The sequence below is a fragment of the Cebus imitator genome, unplaced genomic scaffold, assembly GCF_001604975.1.
Source record: "Cebus imitator isolate Cc_AM_T3 unplaced genomic scaffold, Cebus_imitator-1.0 Scaffold228, whole genome shotgun sequence".
In the NCBI taxonomy this organism is placed as follows: domain Eukaryota; kingdom Metazoa; phylum Chordata; class Mammalia; order Primates; family Cebidae; genus Cebus; species Cebus imitator.
This window is the reverse complement of record NW_016107543.1, coordinates 3,569,790-3,583,856: the sequence shown is the minus strand read 5'-3', so window position 1 is coordinate 3,583,856 and position 14,067 is coordinate 3,569,790. Positions and strand designations below refer to the sequence as shown.

Here is a 14,067-nt window from a genome sequence, read left to right as displayed (position 1 = left end):
ACCAGCCTGGCCAATATGGTGAAACCCTGTCTCTACTAAAAATACAAAATTAGCCAGATGAGGTGGCTCATGCCTGTAATCTCCCAGCTACTCGGGAGGCTAAGGCAGGAGAATTGTTTGAACATAGGAAGCGGAGGTTGTAGTGAGCCAAGATCGCACCACTGCACTCCAGCCTAGATGAGAGAGCAGACTCCGTCTCAAAAAAATAAATAAATAAAATAAAATAAAATTTTTAAGGCAAGAAAGGATAAATGCAAGTGCAAGGAATTAAACTGTCTAGAATAAACCAAGATGCAGAGAAATGACTAAGCCTAGAGTATCAGGACACATAATAGAAGATAGCAGGGCCAATGTCATAACTTATAGAAAGCAGATTTAGAAAAATCAGTATTTCAAAGACAGGAAGAGCTAAGGGAACACCTGTCAAATTGGTGAAGGCAATGTACTTAGGTCCCAACAAAGATCTCTCTTCTAGAGATTTGAAAGGAAATGCAAATGTTGTAACCCCAGTAAGTAGATGGGTGCACAGTTTCAACCTACAAACTATGACTTCAAAGGCTGGCACTTAATTAAAGCACCTCCAGATAAAAATGAGATGGAGAAAATTCTGAATAGTTTTGTAAGTTGCCTATAGTCTGCTAAGCCAGCAAAAAAAAAAAAAAAAAAAAAAAAAAAAAAAAAATCACATGAATTGTATTTGTAATACACCAGAATTATATAAACTGGGTGTCCTAAAATGAGCCCGCCCTCTAGCTAGTAAAGTTCATTTTGAGAATCTGTGTGTGTTGGGCCACAATAAACAAGGTAGGAAGGAGAACCACCTGGAAGCATCTGGAAGATGCCAGAGAAAATAGAACCCAATGGCAAAGTCCTTGGTTGGTGAAACTGCCCTGCTTTTTGTCCTTGAGTTACAGCAGCAAAGAATGAGGTGAGTATCTGCCAGGACCAAGACTGCATGTATAATGAACCCGGCTGAATCAGTTCATACGAAATGCATGTTCAGGGTGTATAGAAACACATGTAAGCATTTCTCACATACTCTGAAAACATGCTTAAAAATGCTGACAAACATATTCCCACACAAAACTGTTTATCATTTAATTATAGTCTTAGCTCATATATAAAAAATAAGATTAAGCCATATCATGTAGAGGCCTGCTCCTATGAGTAGAAAAATCAATAACATAACAAAAAGGATATAAGCCATTAAAGCCCTGTCATTTATAGCAATTTTTTACGTTGAAAAAAAGCCTTTATTTGCTGACTAATTACACCTTTATAATCCTATGAAAATGCATGCTTTATTTAAAAGAGGGACTCACAAAATCCTAAGCTGCTAAAGAAATTACGCTTCATAAATAAAATAATACCCAAGCTCTCTGGGATTATAAAAAATCAGTTGGACTGATCTATCTGAAGAAAAAAGCTTTGTATTTACAATTTCCTGGAGGGGAAAAAAAAACCACTTAATATAAATCTGTGTGACCATGATTTCATCTGTTACACTTTTTAGAATAAAAACAGATCACAACATCTATGTGTAGGGCAGGAAAAACATTAAATGGATCGAGTTTAACATTCTTGTGTTCAAGATTAATTTAAAGGGTGAAATGTATGTGCCCAAATCCATTACATAAAAATAATTCATTATTTTCTTTGTTAATATTTTTTCCTCTTCAAAGCAAAATTCCAATTCTTGAGTGTGCCACATCTGCTAAGGACAAACAGGTTAGAAAAGCTGTTATTTCTCCCAAAGTTTAATTCCAAACTCTCAGAAGGTCACTCAGTGAAAATTCACCAAGATGAATGATGGGTGCATTTCTGATTTGCCTGTGTTTATAAACACTAGAAATTTAAGGAATTTAGTGTTTTTGAGCTACTTACCTTTCTTCTGGTAATTTGCTTCCTTCACCGCCTTCAGGCAAATAAATTAATCTGTGCTCATTGTCTCAGGGGAGGATGAAACAAAAGCAATGTGGTCCCCCAGTCCAGTCTTAGAATGAAGAGGACTCAGGGCCCACACAAAATGTCCAAAAGAAGTGTTATTCATTGGCCACATGTCCGTTGCCTGCCTTCTCTGTGCTAGGCACAGAGCTAGAAAGTGGTGATCCAGCAGTGAACAAGACAGGTCTTGGAGCTTAGGTTCTAGTAGTAAAAGCAGGATTTTCCATCCCACCCTGAAGAATAGAACTTACCCTGGACTGAAAGGAGAGGGGAGGAAAAAAGGATTGCTGAGGAAGGGCAAAGTGGGGTCCCCGAGAGGGGAGCCCCAGGTCCTGCTTCTGAGTCAGAGCCCCTGCAAAGCAGCAAAACGGGAGGTAAGTTGGGGGAACTGACTATTTAGGAGAACTGTGCCCTACTTCCTGGATTGTAACCTCAGGAAAGGGACAAGAGCCAAATAGGTTATGGCTGCACAGTGTGTCCGGGCAGATGGAGCCACCATCCACCTGATATTTCCATGCCACCAGCACACAGAAGCATCAGAATGACTCTTAAGCCCTCAAGCGTGGAAAGAACTATGGGAGAGAGCAGCTGGACGATGCTGGGACAAAGCAAATTTAAAATAAGAGGCTTGATTCTTCCTGTTGGAAACAAGGGAAGAGATTTTTCTCTCTTCCTAAATTTTCTTTGAGCATTTACTTCATCATTACAAAAAATAAATTTTATGTCATTACAACATGATGTGATGGGATACATATGCACAGTAAAATGGTTACTCTGGTGAAGCAAATCAACATATCTGTCATCTCACAGTTATATTTTTGTGTGTGATGAGAGCAGCTAAAGTCTATTTATTTAACAAAAACCCTGGAGAGCATACAGTTTTGTGATATCTGGTTTGTAGGGTAAGTTTCTAAACTTGTTCGTCCTACATATCTGTCACTTTTTTTTAATTTCTTTTTTTTATTGCATTTTAGGTTTTGGGGTACATGTGAAGAACATGCAAGATTGTTACAGAGGTACACACATGGCAGTGTGATTTTGTATACACTGACTTCCATCTCCCCATTTCCTAACCCATCCCGACCCCCACTCCTGGGAACCACTGTTTTATTCTCTGCATATTTGACCTTTTCTCTTACATTCCACATATAAATAAGATCATATAATATGTTTCGTACTTCACTTAGCATAATGTCCTCCAGGTCCATTTATGTTGTGACAAATGGCAAGATCTCCTTTTTTAGGGTGGAATAGTAGTCTATTGGTGCAGATACACACACACACACACACACACACACACACACGCACCAGTTTCTCTCTCCATTCATTCATTGACACTTAGGTAGTTTCCACATCTTAGCTATTGTGAATAATGCCACAATGAACATAGAAATGCAGATATCTTTATGAGGTGGTGATTGCATCTCCTTTGGGTGAATACCCAGAAGAGAAATTCCTAGGTCATATGGAAGTTCTTTTTATTTTCTTTTTTTTTTTTCTTTTTTTTTTTTTTGAGATGGAGTCTCACTCTGTTACCCAAGCTAGGGTGCACTTTAAATGTGGCTTTTCCAAACTGAGATGCTATGTAAATATAAAATACACTTGGATTTCAAAGACAGTATCAAGAATAATGTAAAGTATCTCATTAACATTTTATTTTGGTTCCTGCATTTTGGATACATCAGGTTAAATAAAATATAATAGTAAAATTAATTTCACTTCTTTTTGTTTCTATCATTTGATATGGCTACTAGAAAGTTTAGGCCGGGCGTAGTGGCTCATGCCTGTAATCCTAGCGCTTGGGAGGCTGAGGTTGGACGGATCACCTGAGGTCAGGAGACCATCCTGGCCAACATGGTGAAACCCTATCTCTACTAAAAATACAAAAATTGGCTGGGTGTGGTGGCACATGCCTGTAGTCCCTGCTACTTGGGAGGCTGAGGCAGGAGAATCAGTTGAACCCGGGATGCAGAGGTTGCAGTGAGCCAAGGTCGTGTCACTGCACTCCAGCCTGGTGACAGAGTGAGACTCCATCTCAAAAAAAGAAAGAAAGAAAGTTTAAAAGTACATTTGTGGTTTGTGTTATATTTCCACTGGACAGTGCTGCTTTATTTAGGGTGCATAAGAAATGCTGGGAGACCTATTTAAAATGCAGATTGCCAGGACTGACCCTCCAGGGAATCTAGTTCAGCTCTCCATGTTTTAGGCAGACATTAGCAGGAGCTACCTAAAGTAGCAGGAAGCATTTAATTCATTGCTCCCTGAATTTAATTTAGGAATTTAATTCATTGTTTTCTTCTCTCTCCTCCATTCCCAAGCCTAATTCTCTTCATATTTCTCAGTCTCAATTACCAAGAAAGCGAATCAGTTTGGCCTAGATAATCATCAATGAGCCTATTTAGTCAGAGCTTTCTGTCTCAGCCTACCACATAGGTCTCTGACCAATCTATAGATAATCAAGCTGTGACTGGCAGGGAAGGTGCAGGAGGTAGGGAGGGGCAGGTCAGGAATGACCTGGCACCTCTCCTCTCACCAGGGGCTGTGGGTAGGACAGCTCTGTTTAGAGGGGACTGTGAGAATGCCCAGCATAGACTGGCCTGGCCAGATGTGAGTTAATTCAGAAACTGAAAGGGCCGGATGTGCGTGCAAAGGCCCTGTGAGGGCTAGAACCCAGGTCTGATTATCCCCTCAACTGTGCTCCAGATACAATTCAGCCAAAGCCACTCCACAAATAACAATAATGATAGATTCACTCTCACAACATATTTCCATCACATCTAGCCAACCAGCTGGCGAGATTGAACCAGGAATTTAGGAGGGGAGAATGGTAACGCAGCTGCAGATACGCAGGGGCAATACATGGAACACAGGCAAGTCATCAAAGAGCCAGTCCCAACGATGTCATACATCACTGAGCAACCTTGGGCAAGATGCCTCAACCTCTCTGGCCTCAGTCTTTTCATCTTTACAGGTTGGAAAACGTCAGGATTTGCAAACACTCGATGGACTGATACACTGAATACGCCCTCCGAAGGGCTCAAGTGATGGCAAAGATTGGATGGAATGATACATTGACTACAAAGGGCTCAAGGGTTCTTTTGGTGAATACACCAAAAGGTCTACTTCTTCATCCCTACTAAACACTGGAAATGTTCACTCGCAACTCCCATGGTCTACAGCACTTATCTGTAACTACAGCTTCACCTCAATACATCAAGCTCTATCAGGCCAGCAGTCCTCTATGAGCTCCACAGCATGCACTTGAGAGAAATACAGTCAGTCAGTTCTGAGCTAATGACAACTGTCAACTTAATCTGACGGTAGCTTTTTCCAATAACTGTCAGAATGTTTAAGATTTACAAAATACTCTAACGACCTACCATAGCATTTCTGTTTAAAAGCTCCAGATGGTGAGAAAAACTGTAAAAGAAAATTTTAACTATCATGTGTTGGGGCTCAGATTTATTTCCATGCAACATTTTGAGAAAACTAAATACAATTTCCTTTTTTTTTCTTTTTTTTTTTTTTTGAGACAGAGTCTAGCTCGGTCACCTAGGCTGGAGTGCAGTGGCTCACCTCTTGGGTTCAAGCAATTCTCCTGGCTCAGTCTCCCAAGTAGCTAGGATTACAGGTGCCACCACCACCACCAGTTAATTTTTGTATTTTTAGTACAGACAGGGTTTCACCATGTTGGCCAGGCTGGCCTTGAACTCCTGACCTCAGATGATCCACCTGCCTCAGCCTCCCAAAGTGCTGGGATTACAGGCATGAGCCACAGTGCCCAACAATTCTATGTTATGCCCCATTTCCTTTTCACAGAAGTTAACTCCCCCCCCCAAAGTACTCAATTTTTACAGGGAACCAGTACAGTTTTTTAAATTTTCATTTCCTTCATGAAGAATCTAACATTTCTACTATACCAATGAAAATAGAAGTGAAAAGTTTACCCTGTATTTGCATAATTAGTTAGAAAGACGGGAATTTCCATGGCCTCCGAAAAAGGAGCTCTGCATCTTTAAGACTCCGCGATGCTTCCTGCCCTCCTCACAGGCAGAGCAGACTCTGCCGCAGCGACTCATCCTATCGATAAGGTTCAGTTAGCCAAGGTGGAGGATGGGAAAAGAATGGAACTGTCCCAGCTACTCAATGAGATCAGGGCAAACTATGAAAAGATCCTCACCAGAAATCAGATAGAGACGGTGCTCTCAACAAGGATCCAGGTAATGATTTCATACAGACAGGCACCTTCCAGAATAAGGAGACAGTCCATGTCTACCCAATTCCTGTCCCGGCCTCTCTGAGGTACAGTATTTCCTTTTCAATGCAGCATCTATTGGGGAAGGATTTTAGCTTCTACTGCAATGTGACTGGGACTACAGGGGGAAATACTGTGATTATATTCTTAAATTGCCATTAAGTAAGTGTTGATTGATGCATTTGATTTTTATATAAATTGCGAGGTTCCTATCACTAACATGGGGTCAACATACAATAAAATGGTGCACTCTAACCTCTTACAGACATTCTTCAGGAATGAAGCATTCCAGATACCCTTCAAAGATATTATGGAGTTATTTATAGAGATAAATTAAATAACATCTTTAAAATGAAAAACCTTTAAGTAAGATTTATTAGCATGTGCACTTTCTAGAGATAAAACTAAGTAAAATATTTCTAAAAGGTTTCTATCATCTTTTTACCAGGCTGGTCTGGTAAAGAGTTCCAGTTTATAACAGATTGTTATAAATAGAAAGCATCTGAGTGTGTGAACATGGCATTCAGAAACAATGATATAAACTATGACAATCGAAATTCCCCAAATTGGTGACGATTCTCCACTAAGATTTTTGCTTCTGTACTATAAGATGACAAACATTTATTTCCATTACAAAGCTTATAATATTTAAGTATTTTTAAAAAGAGAAGGAGAGTCAACTTAGATAAGGACTAAATCTTAATTTCATAGACTTAGTTTTAAAGTAACAATCACCTTCAGCAATTAATTAAGGTCTCAAGTCTTTAAACAAATTTACAAACAAATATTTCAAAAACAAAGATTAAGAAATTTATGGGATTTTTTAGTTTACCTATCATATATGGGTTCAAGTTCTCTTCCAAGCCCTGAAATACAGCAAAAAGTTTACTTCAGAATATCACCCCCCCCAAAAAAAAATTGGTAGAAAATCACAGGCCTTTATTCTATTAGGAACTCATTTTTACTTACATTATAAATTTCACCTCTAGATAACATTTTCAGTCTTCATAAATGATCAACATCTTAGACTAAGCAAAGTCACATGTAAACGTTGGGATAGTTCATTCAGCTTTACAAAGAGAAGAAAAAATCAATAGATGACAACTTCTGAAAATTATAAACAAAACACTTTACTTTGTAGTAGTAGAAATATGAGTTTAGTTTACAAGTCACAGGGCCAAATGAGTAAATTCAAATGAAAAAGCAAGACTACAGTAAGTTTTGTTTAAAGTGTCTTTTAACTTGAAACTACTTTACAGGATCTTTTCCAAATAATTCAGAGTCAGCTGAAATAAATTCAAGAAAGCCTGATTGTTTAATATTTTTAAAAAATTTAATAAACTATTTTAGTTACAGATTGTTGTATAATATAACACCCCCAAAACTCAGCTGGGACCTCAGTCTTCTTGGGGCATGATTGGGCTGGAACATCCAAGGTGCTTCACTCATGTGTCTGGCATTTTGGCAGGGCATTGCTGAAAGGCTGGCTCTGCTGGGACTTTCTCTCTCACTCCACGTAGCCTCAGGGTCTCTCTCCATCTGGCCTTTCTACAAGATCTCTCCAACAGGGTATCCAGACTTCTTACATATTAGCCCAGGGCTCCCAAAAGCATAGAAGTAGAAGTTGTCAGGGTTTCCTAAGACAGGCCTAGAAGTGGCACGGCATTCTTTCTAACTCATCCTACTTGCTAAAGTGAGACCCAGGTCAGCCCAGAATCAATGTACAAGGGGGCCACTCTAGGACTCACCTTGGGAGATAGAGTTCTTAAGGGGCCATCTGGGGACTGTAGTTACCAGACAAGCTCAGCTGCTAGTTCCATACTGGAAAGCCACAGGACCAGCAGATACCAGCATTTTTCTGTTTTCTTCTTTCCAAAATTCTATCCTTTATCTTCTGCAGTTGCTCGGGTAGGTGTTTCTTGCTGCATGACTCTGCCAAGTTAACACTAGGAACAGATTATCAACAAAGCCAAACAAATGTACGAATTTTGTTCTCAAATACCTTGCCCTAAACTTTATTCATAGACTTTCATTTACTTCAATGTTTCCTTTAAGCAATCTATTGTACGATAAAATTAAATTTTTTAATGTTAAAATGTATTTTTATAAGAATATTAAAAGTTATAAATTTTGCTTCAAAATACTACAATCAATTCTATATGTTGTTCCCACTGTTCCTGGGGCCAAACGTTGAAAATTCTGTCAACAGATACGTTCTTTTCATTTCAACATCAGCATAAAAACATTTAAAGCTAAATATAAAATATTACACTTGTTTTTTTAATATGAAAACATTTGGAAAACAATCCTTAGATAAGTCATTTTTATTATTTATTCATTTTATTATTTATTCATTTTATTACCCAGATACCCAAAATTAACACGTCTTTTAAAAAGATCATCTGGAAAAAGGAAAATCAACAGTGGATTTTCTTCATATGGAAGTCATTTACGAGCCTTATTGCCTATAATAACTTAATTCTCTAAATTGCTAGTAATGTACTTCCTAGCAGTATTTACTCCTTGTCCCTATACCTGATACCAGGTTGATCAGTTTTGGGGGTACAGCTATTTATCTGTTTCTGCAAAGCAGCCTTCAAGAAAATATGGGGGGACATAGCAGCTAATTTTTCAATCCTTCCTCCAATGATCTGTAAATAGTGAAAAGCTAAGAATCAGAGATCACAAATCTTGGTCCTGCAAACTGTTTTCATTCATGTCAATCTATATTTCCATATTTCATAGATTGTCATAGTTGGAAGGGATTTTTTGAAACCATTTACGTAGAAGAAAACGGGCTAAGAACACCACAGACTTGCTCACGTATTTAATTAGTTAACCAGGCGCTAGAACACACATTATAATCTAACAAGTTAAGAACAAATTATTTAATTCCCATACAATGTTTCTATAATTGCTTTTACACATGTCATTTTCAAGAGCACTCCTTGTTTTTTGTTTGTTATTGTTGCTGTTGGCTTTCTTGTAGCTAGAAGAAGACATAAGCAAAAAAATGGACAAAGATGAAGAGGCTTTGAAGGCAGCTCAAGCAGAACTCAAGGAAGCCCGACGCCAGTGGCACCACCTGCAAGTGGAAATTGAATCTCTCCATGCTGTGGTGAGAATGATCTCAAAAGTAACTGACACATCGAGTCCTCAGTGTGATTTGATGAAGAGAGGGAAAGAATTAATGTCCATTTATTTACCTTGAGAAACTGGAAATCAAGGCCACTGAATTCTATTCCTTATCCTAGTTGAATTACTCACCCCTCCCTCCATTGTGGCAGTGGCTGTTATCAACTCACTCAAGGTCTAGTTCAGACCTGTAAAAATGAAGAAATACTTTCTTATTACCTTGGGATTCTCTAGTTGCTGAAGTGGGGAAATAGAATATTTGTAAAATATTCTGTGTCTTAACAGTGGGGATTTATTTTATCCAAGTCATTGAGACATCTAATAAAAAATATATATATATTTAGACCAGACACTGTGGCTCACTCCTGTAATCCCAACACTTTAGGAGGCTAAGGTGGGCTGATTGCCTGAGCTCAGGAGTTTGAGACCAGCCTGAGCAACATGGTGAAACCCTGTCTCTATTAAATACAAAATATTAGCCAGCCATGGTGGCATGCACCTGTAGTCCCAGCTATTTGGGAGGCTAAGGCACAAGAATTGCTTGAACCTGGGAGGCAGAGGTTGCAGTGAGCCGAGATCATGCCACTGCACTCCAGCCTGGGTGACAGTGCAAGACTCTGTCTCCAAAAAAGAAAAGAAAAATATTTAAGCATGTTCGGGGCAGGGCGCCGTTGCTCACACCTGTAATCCTAGCACTTTGGGAGGCCAAGGCAGGTGGATCATTTGAGGCCAGGAGTTCTAGTCCAGCTTGGGCAACATGGCAAAATCATCTCTACTAAAAATACAAAAAATTAGCTGGGTATGGTGGCACACGCCTGTAATCCCAGCTACTCAGGAGGCTGAGGCATGAGAATCACTTGAACCCAGGAGGCAGAGGCTGCAGTAAGCTGAGATCACACCACTGCACTACAGCCTGAGCGACAAAACGAGGCTGTCTCAAACAAACAAACAAAAAAGTATTTAAGCATGTTCCTTAAATACCTTTTATGAGCAGTCTGCTCTGGCTTTGATATTCAACATAGTATATTTTCTTTCTTTTTTACAAAGCTTACCTCTGAAGTATACTTTCAATAATTTAAAAATCAGGTAACTCAGAGTGATAATAAGTTAATCGCACTTCAGAGGATTTTTTTTTCAGTAAGAATTATCACAGGATGTCTATGAAGTAAAGTAAGCTCTCTAGTTATGTATATAAAATATAATCTTTTTAAATGAGGGGTCACATACAAGGCTGTAAGGAAACTCCTCTTGCATAGATGCAATATAATTATTGCAATCTTTTTAAAGAAAAAATGAACATAAAAGGATGAAGATGGCTGGGCGCAGTGGCTCGCGCCTGTAATCCCAGCACTTTGGGAGGCTGAGGCCGGCAGATCACGAGGTCAGGAGTTCAAGACCAGCCTGGCCAACATGGTGAAACCCCATCTCTACTAAAGATACAAAAAATTAGCCAGGCATGGTGGCACATGCCTGTAATCTCAGCTACTCAGAAGGCTGAGGCAGGAGAATAGCTTGAACCCAGGAGTCAGAGGTTGCAGTGAGCCAATATCACACCATTGCACTCCAGTCTGGGCGACAGGGAGACTTCATCTCAAAAAAAAAAAAAAAAGGATGAAGATATTGCAAATCAGATTTCAGAAACACATTCTGTGTTACTCATTCATTGATGAAGATCTATACACAACAGGAAAGGGGCCTTGAAAACTCCCTACATGCCAGCGAGCAGCATTACCAGATGCAGCTGCAAGACCTAGAGGCTGTGATTGAAGGACTAGAAAAAGAGCTACAGGAAGTAAGGCGCGGCATTGAAAAGCAGCTTCAAGAGCATGAGATGCTTCTCAACACGAAGATGAGGCTGGAACAAGAAATCGCAACGTATCGCCGCCTCCTAGAAAAAGAAGAAATCAGGTACCTAAATCCATTTAGTTAATGACAAGGGATCAGAAATACAGAACCACTTATGTCATTGTTGAGGTAGTCAGAGAAATTAAATCCAAAAAAGCCATCATCATTATGGTGTACTCACTGAGCTCATACAACAAAATAGGTATGCACTGCAAAGAACATATGGAAGAACCATTTCTAGTCTTCTAAATTAGGCACCAAATAGCCAAAGTCAGCTAGAATAAAATGTAAGCAATTCTAGATCACTACAAAAATGATCTTGTAGTCTTGGCCAGCTGCAGTGGCTCACACCTGTAATCCCAGCACTTTGGGAGGCTGAGGCAGGGGGATCGCTACAGATCAGGAGTTCGAGACCAGCTTGGGCAATATAGTGAGGCCTCATCTCTACAAAAGATTTTTTAATTAGCTGAGCATGGTGGCACACACCTGTAGTCCCAGCTACTTGGGAGGCTAAGGTGGGAGGATTGCTTAAGCCAAGTAGTTTGGAATTACAATGAACTAATCATAAAAAAGACCTTTCCTCAGCTGGGTGCAGTGGCTCATGCCTGTAACCTCAGCACTTTGGGAGGCTGAGGCGGGCGAGTCACCTGAAGTCAGAAGTTTGGGACCCAGCCAACTTGGCAAAACCCTGGTCTCTACTACTACTACTAATAATAATACTAATAATAATAATAATAATAATACAAAAATTAGCTGGGCAGGGTGGTACACGCTTGTAATCCCAGCTACTCGGGAGGCTGAGACAGGGGAATCGCATGAATCCAGGAGAGGCAGGTTGCAGTGAGCCGAGACCACACCACTGCACTCCAGCCCAGGTAACAGAGTGAGACTCCATCTCACAAAAAAAAAAAAAAAGAAAGAAAGAAAAAGAGAGAGAGAAAAAAAGAAAGGAAGGAAGGGAGGAAGGGAGGGAGGAAGGGAAGGAGGGAGGGAGGGAGGGATTAGTCTGTGCCTTCTAAGGATCACCCACAAAGAAAGCCCGGAAAATTCACAATCACCACAGCCCCCTGACCAAGGTCTCACCCGATACCACATATCAAACCCCAAAATAATAATAATTACTATAATGTAATTATATTACAAACATGGAAAGGAATATTATTTTGAGTCATGATTTTTAAAACTACCAGATGTCCTGGTAAGATATCAAAAGAGGAATTCTTATTAATTCATACGTCATAATCTGTATTGATTTATAAGGTCATATTGCTTTGGGCATGACATAACCTCCAATTCTCCATGTTCCCATAAGAAGAAATCTTTGTCCTTGCTTGTTTCCAAATTCTAAGTCTTCTATAAAACTAGATGAAAAGTAGGTAAAACAACTTTAGCCTATAATAAATCTTGACATTAAGTCTTTGAAAAACATAAACAATTAAAAACATACCACTTACTAGCTGAGTGACCTTGGGCAAGTTACTTAACCTCTGTGTGCCTCAGTGTTCACATCTGTAAAATGAGAATAATACTACTACCTACCTCATAGAATTGCTGTGAGGATTAATCGAGTCAATGTTTGTAAAGTGCTTAAAACAATACCTGGCACATTGTAAGTGCTATGTAAATGTGTATGTATGCATATCATGTGTGTATGTGTGTATATATATATATATATATATATATGTAACTAGTTAAATGGTTATAAATTTTAATTCCTAATCATTCAAGATCCTATATACATGTAACTATATAATTGTTAAATAAAATGGTTATGAATTTTATTTAATTCCTAATCATTCAAGATATTGATCAAATAGTCTTTAATATTTCCATAGTAAAACTCGAAAAAATATTATTATGCTACACTTCAGATATACAAGAAAATGTCAGAAAAATTTAATGACCACCCCTACACCCACTTCCCCCAGCTTAGGAAGTAAAATCGTTTTAAAAAAAAAAAAATAAAGAGTAAAATGTTTCCAATGTTGTTGAAGTTCCCTGGACACCTAAGTCACATTCCCCAATCTCAACCTCCTCCATCTACCTGAACTGGCTTCTGAATTTGATGCTTATTAGTCTCATACACTTATTCATAGTAATATGTATGTATTTCTACAAAGTATGAAATTGTTTTGCATGTTATTCTAACCTTTATAAAATTAGCTGCAACTTCTTTTTTCACTCAATATTATTCTTAGGCAATCCATCCATAAAGATACAGTGTAGACTTAGTTCATTTCTTTTAGGTCAAAGAGTGTTTCTATTGCATGAATATACAATTTATCCATTCTCCTGTGTGTTTCAATTATTTGCTAATAGTGTTGCTCTTAAAATATAATTCTTTCCAATTTCAGATATTATGGTTGTATTCAAGGTGGGAAAAAAGACAAAAAGCCTACGACAAGTAGAGTTGGTTTTGTTTTACCATCAGGTGAGTTTCTGATATAAATAAACTAATTTGAAAAGTTAAGTACTATTTACAGGGATTACTTTGTAAGGAAATTAAATACTCTAAAGTAGAAAAAAATTTTGAATAAAAGTTTCAATATAATTTGTTAACAGTAATTCAATATTGTAATTTAATATATCATAAATAATATTTTCACAGCCATTATAAATGAAATATCTTTTACTACAAAAGTCCCACAGAAGTATGAGAATGAAAACACAGAAACAATGACCAAACAGGCAGTCTTAAATGGAAGTACTGTGAAGGAGAGCACTGAAGCTCATGGCACTATTCAGTGAGTAAAGAAGCTCTAAGAAATGATAATAAATATATGTAAAGAAATTAACTTTGAATAATCCCAATAATTATTCTTCTTTGTGTAAATGTTTCCAAACATAGTTTTAGTATACTGTGATTTTTTTTTTTTTTTTTTTTTTTT

At 38.3% G+C, this 14,067-nt stretch overlaps 1 protein-coding gene across 2 annotated transcripts in view; it reads left to right on the top strand.

Annotated features, from left to right (window-relative positions):
• The first annotated feature begins 5,974 nt into the window (after window positions 1-5,974).
• Window positions 5,975-14,067, top strand: part of KRT222 (keratin 222) — a 9,613-nt gene continuing 1,520 nt past the window's right edge. Inside the window, exons 1-5 of one of the 2 annotated variants that reach the window (XM_017497150.2) lie at window positions 5,975-6,164; window positions 9,189-9,317; window positions 11,022-11,242; window positions 13,534-13,610; window positions 13,788-13,923. In XM_017497150.2, the coding sequence (XP_017352639.1) occupies window positions 6,069-6,164; window positions 9,189-9,317; window positions 11,022-11,242; window positions 13,534-13,610; window positions 13,788-13,923 (659 nt within the window). In that variant the 5' untranslated portion in view covers window positions 5,975-6,068. Of the gene's footprint in view, window positions 6,247-9,188; window positions 9,318-11,021; window positions 11,243-13,533; window positions 13,611-13,787; window positions 13,924-14,067 lie in introns of both variants that reach the window. The other variant, XM_017497151.1, reaches the window with a different exon arrangement.